Source organism: Pantherophis guttatus, chromosome 2 (genome assembly GCF_059756535.1).
Source record: "Pantherophis guttatus breed Tessera chromosome 2, ASM5975653v1, whole genome shotgun sequence".
Taxonomy (NCBI): Eukaryota; Metazoa; Chordata; class Lepidosauria; order Squamata; family Colubridae; genus Pantherophis; species Pantherophis guttatus.
Window position 1 is genome coordinate 222,284,469 of NC_142064.1, and position 14,105 is coordinate 222,298,573.

The 14,105-nt window shown below is 43.1% G+C and overlaps 1 protein-coding gene across 2 annotated transcripts in view; it reads left to right on the plus strand.

The window, feature by feature from the left end:
• NCKIPSD (NCK interacting protein with SH3 domain) overlaps positions 1 to 14,105 on the plus strand; it is a 124,739-nt gene that overhangs the window by 89,803 nt on the left and 20,831 nt on the right. For both annotated transcript variants that reach the window (XM_060688316.2, XM_087883724.1), the window contains exons 6-8: positions 8,824 to 8,994; positions 9,655 to 9,741; positions 12,347 to 12,485. In XM_060688316.2, coding sequence (XP_060544299.2) covers positions 8,824 to 8,994; positions 9,655 to 9,741; positions 12,347 to 12,485 — 397 coding nt within the window. The remainder of the gene's footprint in view (positions 1 to 8,823; positions 8,995 to 9,654; positions 9,742 to 12,346; positions 12,486 to 14,105) is intronic.

The following is a 14,105-nucleotide window of genomic DNA, read 5'->3' on the forward strand; positions in this document are numbered from 1 at the left end:
AGGGTGAAAATCTGGGTACGTCTTATACTCAAATGGAGGTTTCAGAGGCTGAAAAGAGCCTCAGAAATGAAGCTTCAGAAAAAAAAGCCTTCAAACAGAGCTTCAGGGGAAAAAAAAAAAAGCCTCTGAAAGAAAGCTTCAGTAAAAAAGCCTCCGAAACAGCTTCAGAAAAAAAAGCTCTGAAGCTCTGTTTCGGAAGCTTTCAGAGGCTGGAAAAAAAAAAAACAAGGCACAGAGCTCACAACCAACAAACCTGTTGCTAAAATTCACCTCTGGGAACAACTGATTGGGGGTATTCCGGGAGGCCGATCCACCCGCCAATCAGCTTTTTCTTATTTTCCTCCCCAAAAACTAAGGTGCATTTTATACTCCGAAAAATACGGTTCCTTCTGCCCATCGTAAACAGAGCCATTAAGAACCATAACCGATGACTTGTTCCTTATTAGAGTACAGGGTTCATTCTCAGGTGATGGTTTCCAAGACATTTATGGAAAACAGCAAGAATGTGTTCCTCTTTCTGCTATCTACTATGCTTTTATGCATAGTAGATAGCTATTTATCTGTTTTTATCCCAGATTTCTATAAGGAACTCAAGGTGGCACACATAGCACTTCCTTCCCCCTCTCCCACACACCCCAAATAGGAGGCATTATTTGTCATCAAGAAGCAAAACTATTATCTTCTCTTAAGTAATGTCAGTGCTGTTCCAGTTCAGCATCTCAAGTATAATGTCTCTTTCCTAACAAATGGAAGAGGTAGGAAGAAAATATAGAGATAACAGTGTCTTGTTTACTTTGCATATTAAAATAACTGGAGTAATGGGAGGAAAGGGTTCTTATTATCTTTAAACCTTAAAAAAAAAAAAACCTAGCAAAATGTTTGTACCTTTTTCTAGTTAGATTTTCAGGCACTTTGTTATCACATTGTGTAAGCTGAGAAAAATCAGTATGGTGTTTAAAGCTTTATGGGAAAACAGGAAGTATCCAAACTTGGGAAAAAGAGATTCCAGGGTGACCTAATCACAAGAATTTAACAATGGGTTCACAATTCTTCTGTAATTGTGAATTCATTCAATCAGTCATGTTATAAATATAGCTGTAAGTGCAAAACCCTATCAGTTTTAAGGTTTTTGAATTGCCATCTTTCTTACAGGAATTACTGTGCCAAAAGGTATTTTATGCTGATATTTTCACTACTTTGGGTGTACAGATTTTCAAGGAAAGTGCTTTTGTATTTAATAACTCAGGGGTGTCAAACTCCATTTTATTGAGGGCCACACCAGGGTTGTGTTTGACCTTGGGGGGCTGGGGTGTGTGTGGCCAGGGTAGGTGTGGCCAGTTTGACCTCACTCGTGTTGGGGGTGCCTGTGGTGGCCCGAGAGCTCTGCCAGTGAAAACGGGCTCCCAAGCTCCGTTTTTGGCTGTGACTGCAACCCTCTGCCAGCGAAAATGGAGCTCAGGAGGGCTGTGGGCAGTCCTCACAAGCTCCATTTTTGCTGGCAAAGGCATCGCGAGCTGGTCCTTCACTGTTTCCAAGGCAGCCCCGCGGGCCAGATCTAAGCACCCTGCATGCCGGATCCGGCCCCCTGGCCTTGAGTTTGACACCCCTGTAATAACTAATTGTTAAACCTATTTGCCTTTTGTTTCCAGGAATCTGAATAGAATAGGCATTTTTGTTTTCAGGATACGTAAATGATATTTCTTGTTGTATTTATGTAAGTGATATTAACCTCATTCAGCCTCCAGTGATAACTGTGAGCGATGAGAAAAAAGATCAACTACTTTGATAGTTATATTGTGCAGAAAGGCAAGGTACATACAGTGGTAATCATCATCATCATACAGTAATCCAAGTGGATTTGGCACAGCTTTTTACAGCTCAAGATGCAGTTCTGATCTCCTGTGTTCTAAATTAGCATATTTGCAGATATATATATATATTTAAAGAAACTATTTGAAATCTTTGTAAAACAAAAAAATAGTAGGAGAAAGATGGTTGGATATGTTTGCCACCTAGTTGTAAAAATAATAAATGTGGGATACAAATAAGAAAAAAAATAGGAAAGGGGTGGCTAGGAGGGAGAGGGAGAGGGGGGTATGTTTGTAAAGCAGGTATTGTGAAGCAGACATTTATTTTTTTCATTTGAGTTGGTTCTGCCTGAAATATCATACCAACTACAGGTAATTCCAGAAAAGATTTAGTTGATCATAAGCATTCTCAGAAGGCAAATGCAAGTATTTTCGCAAGGTGAATTAATTGGAATGCAAAACGTTATTCCCCCCCCCGCACCTCCAAATATTAAACTTATTGAAAACCAAACATAAGGAGAAAAAGATAATAGCTGCTGTGCGAAATATAATGCCAAATCACAATATAAGGTTATTGCTTCTCTAATACAGTAATAACTTTCATATGAAGAAACTCCAAAGCAGAACACTGATTACAGTAGAGATAATATTTGTTTATGTAGGAGAAAGAATGGCAGAACCTGAGGATGGAGTGAAAAGAGGGATCAGCCTAGAATCCTTGCGTAGCCACAAACGAATTAAGTCCAACCCCTCTTAAGTGCCATTGTCCCTTATCTATGGTAACTCTAACCAGGTGCTTATCATTAGATCAGGGGTGGGTTCTACTTACCTTTACTACCGGTTCACAGTGGGGCCACATGTGCGCTTTGGTGATGTCGGGGTCGGTGGGCGGAGCCTCCCGCCGTTTTTACTACCAGTTCTATAGAACCGGGGGCAACCCACCTCTGCATTAGATGAGGAGATTCCTGTCTATAGGCTTTAGCAATAAATCAATTTAATTGAATCTTCATGTGTGCTTGATCTTTTACACGTGACAATTTAGCAACCACAATTGTGACTGACAACTCAGTTGTTCAACAAAGCAGTCACTAAGTGAAACTGTGACTTTCCATATAATCTTGCTTCAGGTTTCCTTTGTTTTACAAACCTGTGAAGGTCATGAACGTGAGAATTGGACATAAAGTTACTTTTTCATCACTCATAACTGTGAATGGTTGCTAAGTGAAGCAGTCACTAAATGAGCTTCTGCGCAAACAAACTGCTTGAAGACTATTTTGCAAGATCTTCTAAATTAATTTCAGTGGTGTCATGCAAATGAAAAAAACTATAGTTAATACCAAGGAAGGCTTAGTTTATTTTTTATTTTATTTTATTTTATAATTGGATTTATATACCACCCTACTCCCGAAGGACTCAGGGCGGTGAACAGCCAAAAGATAAAATACACATAATGCAAACTTTAAAAACAATATAAAAACATATTAAATAATTTGGCCCAAACAAATTAAAACACCCCTATTATTTTAAAACAAATTTAAAATTAAAGTTAATTGTTAGGATCATTTTTCTTGGCTTTCCCTATTTTTGAGACTGATAAAACCTAAGAGTTGCCAAAGATGGAAAAGTCACAGGTTTCCCTCAGTAATTTCCCTCGCTGGTAAATTACTGGCAAGACAAATCAAGATAGAGATTATAATTGCACCTGAAAATTAAAAGTACAAAATCTTTAATTCCCTGCACGTTTATTCATAAATCTTGCTATGTATCTGTTAGGTTCTTCTCTAAAAGCCTGCCTCTGTCTTTTTCTGTCAGAGGTAATGACTATGGCAAAAAGCTTCTCAGTGGCACAATTGATGCTACCAAATGTGCTCTGTGGTAGAGAATTGCCTTTTTTTCTTCTCTAGTTCTAGAAATCACATGCAGTTCAGAAGGAATTTGCGATCTGTTGAATTCATAATTGTATAATTATTATTGCTTTGCTGAATTTCTACGGAATAATAAAATCAAATTCCCTAATTTTAGCTCCCATGGCGAGGCCTCCTTTATAACCATCTCGGGGGGCTAGGACTGGGCATATAGGATGGTTGGAAGATCTGGAAGACTCGAGGGGGGGGGTTAATGAGGGTGGAGGGGCTGTTGGAGTTACTGCGCAGCCCTGGTTAACTCTCTTCCCCCCCCCCCCGTCCTAGTTGGGCCATTATCAGGCCCTATGATTAACATTGCTTGCCCTGCCGGTTTCTGCTCGATGGAGGTGGCTCCCACTTATTTTCCTCTATCCGCTTGCCTGTACTATCCCATCTATACGCTACCTGTATGAATATTGTGGACAGCTTACTTTCTTCTGGAGACTTTGGACCTGGCTCTGTTTGTTATCTAGCACGCTGGCTGTATGGAAAAAGGCAGCTTACGGGAGGACGAACGGAGCCGGTTTCTATCATTGTTTCACCATCGATGGGATGTACCATCTCGCCCATGGCTAGTTGGCCAACCATCGTGAGAGGCTGGTTGGACAATTACCCTCGAATTGGTTGGAACATTGGACTCCCCCACTGCCGTGAGAGGACAGTGGAGACTCTCCCGTTTATGGTTAACCTGCCTTTTTTCAGGACAATTTGGACTATCATGGAGCCCTGGGCCATACCTTATCACTACCTCAGAACTTAGATGTACTTAAAGGCACAGCTTCTTGCATTGCGAGACTCCCCCCTCTCGCAAGCCTGGCCCTCCACGTTATCGAGGTCCTACCTCAGTGACGGGTCTTGGAACCCAGAGAGGTGGCATGCGGCGAAGAGGGGGTTGAGGGGTTTTTTATGTAAATTTTTGGAAAAATTTTTAAGGGGTCCCGGGGGGGGGAGGTAAAATTGGAACTAGGGTAGTGGGTTCGGGGGATAACCCACCAAGGGGAAGGTCAGGCCTGGCCACTATACGCAGCGGGGGGGCGGGAGTTCCGGAGGAAATGGGGGGGGTCGAGCTTGTCCAGATTGTGTTTTTACAATCTGTGTAAAAACTGTGAGGGGGAGGGGTAGATATGGCGGGAGCAGGGGGCCATATCATGTTAAGGGAGCACGCATCCGCTGTCTTCAAGCGGTAGCATGCTTCGGCCCCCAAGGCTCCACTCGTTCTCCAGGTTGCACAGACCCTCAGGGCCCGGGCCTTCGGCTGATGCTGTGCAATGCCAGGTCCATAGTAAATAAAGCCCCCCTCATTTGTAATCTTGTTCAGGAGGGGGGAGTGGACCTGGCAAGTATTACGGAGACCTGGTTGGGCCTGGAGGGAGGGGTCCCTCTGGTAGAAATGTGCCCACCAGGCTTCCACGCATTCCATCAACTAAGGTCTCAGGGGAGGGGCGGGGGAGTAGCGGTTATTATTAGAGAAGGTTTTAGGCCGAGGGAGGCCACTGTTCCTCAGATGGCCGGTTGTGAGACCCTCCTTGTGAAGTGGGGTCATGGGGTTCAGATGGGTTTGCTGATCATGTACCTGGCTCCCTGCCACATGGCAGCAGCCCTGCCCGAGCTACTCAACGTTATCACCGCAGTGGCGGTTGATACCCCCAGACTTATGGTCATGGGGGATTTCAACCTGCCGTCCATGGGTGAGACGTCTGAGGTGGCTCGGGAGTTCATGGCTTCCATGACGGCTATGGATCTGACCCAGCTAATTCATATCCCTATGCACATGGGGGGAAACACACTGGACTTGATTTTTGTCTCTGGACAGTGGCTGAGTGATCTCGAGATAGGGGACATAGTCATCGAGCTCTTGTCATGGTCGGATCACTCTCTCCTTCGCCTTGACCTTCGAACCGCTGCACCCCGCCGCAGAGAGGCAGAACCGATAAGATGGTACCGCCCCAGGCGCCTGATGGAACCTGATAGGTTCCAGACGGAGCTTGGGCCAATGCCTGAGGTCCTGGCTCACGCCTCGACTGGAGACTTAGTGGCCGCCTGGGACAGGGCGGCCGCTGGAGCTCTGGATCGAGTCGTGACTTTGCGGCCTCTGACCCGGCGCCGATCTCACCTGGCTCCTTGGTTTACTGAGGAGCTGAGGGAGATGAAGCGCCGGAAAAGACGCCTAGAGAGTAGTTGGAGGGCCAGTCGCACTGAATCTGACTGGACACTGGTAAGATCTCATATTAAGAATTACCTAGTGGCGATAAAAGCAGCGAAATGCACTCATCTTGCTGCTCTTATTGCGTCATCAGAGAACTGCCCGGCCGCCCTGTTTAGGGTGACCCGCTTCCTGCTCCATCAGGAAGCGAGGGAGGACCCCTTGGAGGGAAGAGCCGAGGATTTTGTTCAGTATCTGTATGACAAAATCACTCAGATTCGGGAAGATCTGGACTCCGACTGGGTAGATCCAGCGGGGATGACGGAGGCAGGTGCTGAGAATGTTATCTGGGATGAGTTTGATTCTGTGACCCTTGAGGACGTAGACAGGATTCTGGGTAGACTGAATGCGACCACATGTTTGTTGGACCCGTGCCCCTCCTGGTTAGTGCTGGCTTCCTGGGAGGTGACGCGAGGCTGGCTCCAGGGGATTATAAATGCTTCATTGAGTGAGGGTGTCTTTCCCGCCGCCTTGAAAGAGGCGGTGGTGAGACCTCTCCTCAAGAAGCCTTCCCTGGACCCGGCAATATTGGCTAATTATTGTCCAGTCTCCAATCTTCGCTTTGTGGTGAAGGTTGTTGAGAGTGTGGTGGCACGACAGTTTCCCCAGTACCTGGATGAAACGACGTATCTAGATCCGTTCCAGTCGGGTTTCAGGCCTGGGTACAGCACGGAAACGGCATTGGTTGCGTTGGTGGATGATCTCTGCAGGGCTCGGGACAGAGGTTGTTTCTCTATCCTGGTCCTATTAGACCTCTCAGTGGCTTTTGATACCATCGACCATGGTATCATGCTGCACCGGTTGGAAGGGTTGGGGATGGGAGGCACCGTATTACGGTGGTTCTCCTCCTTTCTCTCCGACCGGTCGCAGTCTGTGTTGACAGGGGGGCAGAGGTCGACCCCGAGGCCCCTTATATGTGGGGTGCCACAAGGATCGGTCCTCTCGCCCCTTTTGTTCAACATTTATGTGAAGCCGTTGGGCGAGATCATCCGTGGTTTCGGGGTGGAGTACCATCAGTACGCTGACGACACCCAGCTGTACATCTCCACCCCAGACCACCCCAACGATGCCCTTGAAGTGATGTCCTGGTGCCTGGAGGCCGTACGGATCTGGATGGGGAGAAACAGGCTCAGACTCAACCCATCCAAGACCGAGTGGCTGTGGTTTCCGACATCCCGATATAGTCAGCTGGTGCCATCGCTGACTATTGGGGGCGAAGCATTGGCCCCCACGGAGAGGGCTCGCAACTTGGGTGTCCTCCTGGATTCACGGCTGTCTTTAGAAGAGCACTTGACGGCCGTGACCGGGAGGATTTTTCATCAGGTTCGCCTGATCCGCCAGTTGCGTCCCTTTCTGGATCGGGACTCGTTACGCACGGTCACTCATGCCCTCGTCACCTCCCGTCTGGACTATTGTAACGCTCTCTACATGGGGCTCTCCTTGAGGAGCACTTGGAGGCTCCAACTGGCACAGAGTGCAGCCGTGCGGGTGGTGATGGGAGCGCCATGGCGCTCCCATGTAACGCCTCTCCTGCGCGAGCTGCACTGGCTCCCGGTGGTCTTCCAAGTGCGCTTCAAGGTTTTGGTCATCACCTTCAGAGCGCTCCATGGCTTAGGACCTGGTTATCTACGGGACCGCCTGCTACCACCAATAGCCTCCCACCGACCAGTACGCTCCCATAGAGAGGGGCTCCTCCGGGTGCCGTCGGCCAAACAATGTCGACTGGCGGCCCCCAGGGGGAGAGCCTTCTCTGTGGGGGCACCTACTATCTGGAACGAGCTCCCCCCCGAGATACGGAGGATTCCGGATCTACGTACCTTCCGTCGCACGCTTAAGACGTTCCTATTCCAGCAAGCCGGTCTGACCTAAACTTTTCCTCTTTTAAATGGGAATTTTAAATTTGGTTTTAAATTATTGGGGTTTTAAAATGGTTCAGCCAAATTTATTTAATTTGTTTTATCTCTATTTTAAATTTTGTATTTATATGTTTTATTTTATGGCTGTTCACCGCCCTGAGTCCTTCGGGAGTAGGGCGGTATACAAATTTAATAAAATGAAATGAAAAATGAAATGAAATTATGTTTTAAAAATATCTTCCTTTGCTTAAGGAGCTAGCAAACTTCTGTTAAAAGATACATTAATCTCTCCTGGTGATTAAGGCCATAAGAAAAAAAGCAGTGTCGTGCTGCATTGAACCCCTGGCCCTTCAGATCCAGCAGTCTATTCTCACAATTCTCATAGATTGTCCTATACCCTAACAAATATCATAGATAATTGTTTTAGAAGCATGTGAACAGGAAGGCTGGGGAAAGAATGCGGGGTGCACGAATGCAAGATTGGGGAGGCCAGGGAAAGAGAAGGGGCTGGGAAAGAGGGCATGGTGTGGCCAAGAAAAGAAGGTTCGGGGTGCGTGCATATGATCACACAGAGGCCCCAGGGAAGGAGGATGCTTTTGGCTGAGAGTGAGCAAAGGGGGAAGGTGGGAGGTGCTGTAAATGCCAGAACTTCAAGGACCAGTCGTAAGTCCATTCAGTACCATTGTAACTTTAAACAATCACTGAACAAATGGTCATAACACGAAGACTACCTGTATTGCAGGGATAGAAATTCATAAACTGTTGTTTCTCCTAGCAACTGTAGAAATGGGCCTTATTTCAAAGAGGCAAATTTAGGGTTTCCATATAAAGTTATTCACCTAAGTATTTCAGAAAATCTGTAAGTGTAGAAATCTACATATTACTTGAAAGAAATTTGCTTCCATAAAGAAAAAAAATGATGTACCTTATTGCAAGATAGTATAGATAGATCATACGTCAGATATTAACAACTATTTGAAAAGTATTTGAAAACTGGCGCATCTGCAGTAGTACTTCCTGTTAAGATGGTGCATTATTTCTTTTTCTTGCAGGATCTCTGTTCAGGTTTGCCTTCTGGACAGATTTGCCATGATGAAGAGAGACTGAAGGTGATATTTACAGACCTGGCTCGGCACAAAGATGATGCCCAACAGCGCAGTTGGGCCCTCTATGAAGATGAAAATGTCATTTGTTGTTATTTGGAAGAACTGCTTCAGATTCTGGTAATCCGTTGCTTTGGCAGAGACAGGCTCTTTATAAAGTTTATTTGCTCAGCATTTTGATTATTATAAATGGAAAGTGAGTGATAAGATAGCTTAATGCCTGGATGGGCAGTTCACAAAATAGAGGCCCTTGGAATCAAGAGAAGCTCAAATTTTTGGTGCCGACCAAGTGATTAAAATTCTCAAATGGAACAATAAATGTTACCTTCTAGCTAAGATAATAATAACATTCCTAATGCTATAGTCAAGTTAGATGAGATCTTACATATTATGTGCTTGCCTCTTGGGCTAACTCATCTCAGGTGTAGTCAGAGTAAATGTTCCAGTAATTGTCGAGCTCATTAGATAATTTTTAATCCTCTCCAAGTGAATAATAACATTCATCTTTCATCTGGGTTTGGTTCTTTTTCAAGTAAGTTGTTTATGAGTTTATTGCAAAGGCTCTTAGGTATTTCTTCCTGTAAGAATGTATATAAAATAGAAGTGTTACCCAAGAGACAAACAGAGGGAGGGAAAGAAACATTCTTGTGGGCAAAGTCTGTTTTAATGTACATACAGTTTTAGTACTACCAACATTGAAAATAGACTAGATTTTGCCATAGACTATGCCTTTGTTGCTCTATTCTGAACGTTGATTTTTTTTTCCCATTCATTTTACAGACAGATGCAGATCCAGAAGTATGCAAGAAGATGTGCAGGAGGAATGAGTTTGAATCAGTATTATCTCTTGTGACATATTATCAGATGGTATGACATTGCATTTAGGGCATAACTCTTGAATAATTTAATTCTTCCTTGTATATTAATAAATTTAAACATAGCAGTAACTCAGCATTGCTATAATGATGCTCTTCTTCCACCTCCACCCTCAATCTCTAGGTTCCCTTATTTTAGGTATATCTCCAATCAGACTGATTAGTAAAAATAGCAGGCAAGGCAGCCCTACGCTAAACTATCAACCAGTGGGCCAAGTATAAGAGCAGTGGCTGAATTAGGAAGTCTGATGTCAGCACACTAAAACAATAGAATATTCTCAAAGTTTGCTTTGGATTCTCTATATTGGGAAAAGAGTGTATGGAAATAACAATAACATTTGGGGTAATATTCATTTTTGTAGGAGATGACCAGGCTGAGCCCGAGGGAGGGGTCAAACACATCATCGGACTTACGTCCCTTCATGCCCACAAGAGATCCAAGTCCAGCCCACCTTGAATTCTACCAGTTTGCTTTGACTTTTAGCAGTTCAGATTCTTGTAGAGAGCATGAGTTTGCAATAAGCCTTTATATTCATTTTAAACTGCCTGGACCTCCTGATTTTCCTATGCTTGACAGCTTTGTTTTCCCCAAAAAAGTAGAAATAATGACTACCAGAGTCCTTCCTAGCAATTTGAAAGCCAAATGTAGTTTTCCCTTTCCTACTTTTAAAAAGCAGCATTAAGGAAGAGAAGTAGCAGCCTTACTGTCATTGGAAGGATTTCCACGGGTGCCTTGAAACATGTATCTCAATTAACCATTTCTTGGTTAATTGAGATACATCTGTGTATTAAGTTGGAAATTAGGCTACAGGTAGTCCTCAGCTTGCAACTACAATTGGGGCTGGAATCTTGGTCATTGAGGGAAGCCATCATTAAGTGAGATGGCGATATGACCGCTTTGCTCATCAATCATAAACCAGTTGGGGTAGTTAAGTGATTGTGCAGGTCATTTAGCAGAGCACTGGAGAGAGGGCTCTGTCTCCTCACTCCATCACACCTAGGTCCACTTGTCTTTGCCCTTTTTCTGCAGCTTTCTATCAAGGCCACTTCACATCCTTCTGCAAGCTGGCCTATTCTCACAATCACTGGAAGGGTCCTTCTCAAAAATCACACAATTTGGAGAAGAGCCCTTCCAAGCGATCGTGAAAATGATGCCGTTCTCCAGCTTCCTAGTCTAGAAAATCTTCCTTGCCTTCAGAAATCCAGAAGGTTTGAGGTTTGTTCCTGAAGCCCACCAAGCCCATCAAATCCTTCATCCCCTCTGCTTGCAATCTTCCCTCCTGGCTTCTCCACTGAGTTTGCATAAGAAAGAGCAACATTTAGGAATGATTGACAATTGTGACTTGGGCTGTTTTGGGTAACAGACTGGAATATAGACTAAGCTGTAACTGTAAGGAATACTAGAGTAATACTAGAAGGAATACTAGAGTAATACTAGAAGGAATATTAGAGTAATACTAGAATACTCATGAAAACCAGTGTAAGGCAGGTTAACTGTGACATGATTCTTAGAAGCTTAGAATCTTTATCTAGGGAGCACAAAAAATAGGATCAAACATGCAGTAATAAAATGATGGCATCTTTACAATTTCTGATGTTCTGAATAGCCACCCCATATGGATTTGTACAGATTTGTCTAGCATGCCAGTTGCACCCTTTCCTGGACTGGGAGACTTGACTCAGGGTCACTCAAGGCTTGATCATCTCCCATGTAGATTACTGCAGAGGGTTCTACGTGGGGCTGCCTTTGAAGACCATCCAGAATCTTCATCCGGTCCAGAATGAGGCAGCATGCATAGTGATGAGTGTCCCTAGGTTTACCCATGTAATACCTCTATTGTGTGTGATGCACTGGCTTACAATTTACTTCAGAGTCCAGTTCAAAGTGTTATCACTTTTAAAGCCCTATATTGGTAGGTTATCTGCAGGAGTGCATTTCCCTAAGGCAGGGACATCAAACTGGCGTCCTGCGGGCCAGATGTGTCACTCGCAGGCCATGTCCACCCCAGTTCCACGAAGGGAAAAAATGTCGCAATGTGTCACATGACAGCAATGTGACGCGGTGAGTTTGACACCCGTGCCCTAAAGACATCTCCCCATCCTACCAGGTTAGATAGGGTGGGCACGCCCCTAATCCCTTCCCTTAACCAGAGCAAGGAAGCAGGCCTTTTCTGGTGGCAGCCACAGTCCTACAGAACATTATTCCCCCTGAAGTTGGTAGGCCTCTCTCCTTCTAGCCTTCTGAAAAGTATCAAAGATCTGACTTTATCCCCAAAGCACTGGGATAGCATCAGGAGACTGTTAGGAGCCTGACTTAATGACAGCAGTTATTATGTTTGCAGTTTTAATCGTTTAATATGATTTTTATGTTGTTTTAATTGTTGATTGGAAGTCATCTGGTATAAGATGAGCGGCCATACAGTATAAATGTTTTAAATAAATAAAATAATTTGCTTACTGAAATTATTGCGGTCAGCGTAGAATAATGATTTTCTGAGGTGTACCTGGAATACTTCACTTTCTGAATAGCAAGTAAAAGAAGTATGCATTATTTATAGTTGGGTATTTTGTTAATTAAAAACAATTTTCTTCTTAAGGAGCACAGAGTTCCATTACGCCTGCTGCTTCTGAAATGTTTTGGAGCAATGTGCAATTTGGATGCTGCTATTATTTCTGCTCTGGTTAATTCTGTTCTGCCAATGGAGCTAGCCCGAGATATGCAAACTCATACCCAAGGTGAGGAATATTTTATACAGTAAATCTTCCTATAGCTCAGACTGAATACAAATTTTTCTTCTCCTGATGATATGTCACTACCTTATGAGGCTCTTAAGGAATATATTCCAAAGCTGTATTGCAGTAATTGAAGTGATGATCTGTGTTGAACATGATGTTGTGGAAAATCTGAATATAGATTTAATTAATATGTAGTAATAAAGTTACGGATCATAACATCTTCCTTTTCATTGAGAATCCCTGATACAGGTAGTAAGGGGAAAAATTACATTAAAGACTACAATGGTAACTTCTTTAATATAATGCTGTAGACATAATATACCTTGAAGTATTTGACAAGTTACCCCATAACATGTTGATGGCAAACTGTGTAAAGGTTAAACTGGAGAATGAAAATGTAAAAGATATACAGCTGGTTTGAAATTCATTCCCAAAGACAAGGCTATTTACTCAATGGTTTCTCATCAATTTGGGGAGAAGTATTGACTGGGGTATCCTAAGGTTCAGTTCTGGGTCTTCTATTCTTCAAGGTTCCGTTAATGAATTGGTAAAGAAGTGGGTGGAATATATATTGGATTTGTGGATTATATAAATTTGAGCAAACGGGCTAGTATCCTAGAAGACAGTAATAAAATCAAAATAATATTGATGAGTTAGAGAAATGAACAGAAAATAACAACAAAATTTAACGAAGACAAATGCAGAGTTCACTTAAGAAATAAAAACCAAATGTATAGATATAGGATTGGGAATACCTAAGAGTACTATTACATGGCAAAAGTTATAAGATTATTATAACTTATAAAACTTATAAAAATTATAAGAAGTAATGTTTCCACTTTATTCTGCTTTGGTCAGATCCTACCTTGAAGACCATGTCTCATTTTGGATACCATGATACAGAAAAACTTGCATAGATTTGGAAAAAAGCAATGAGGATAACTGGCAACTACAAACTAAGACTATTTATTTATATTTCATATTTCTAAACTGCCTATCTCTCTCAAAGAGCAGATCTATTGATAATATGTTTAATATTTTAAAAGAGAGAGAGAGAGGAAGGAAATGAAGTCACTGTCCAAATATCTTGAAATATATCTCATAGAAAGTCAAGATCTAACATTTGAGGGTGCAGGAGACTGAATTAAGTTACATTAAAAGAACATAGATTCTGGTAGAATGTTAGAAAAAAAAATCTTAATATTAAGAGCAACTTGACAATGAAACCAATGACCCAGACTCGCTGAATTTGTTCAAGAGACATCTGTTGGAAATGCTAGACAGCAGATTTGACTTGATCCCTTAAATGACTCTTTCCAACTCTATGGTTCTATGAATTTTTTGGTAGTAATCAGTTTTAGCAGCAATTTTCAAAGGGAATCTCTATTTTCCTCATGGTATATGACAATTATGTACTATTATGGAGAAATGAAGATGAAGGCATGGATGTGGCAAGAACACAATTCTCTCTCTCCCTCCCTCCCTCCCTCTCTCTCTCTCTCCCACTAAAAGTGAAATCATCTTAGTCTGCCATTGCTTCCCCTGGAAGTCTGCCATAAGAGTTGTTTTAAGTTGGGATTCTGATACTCTTGAATAAGTTTTATGTTGGACTTCAGCTTT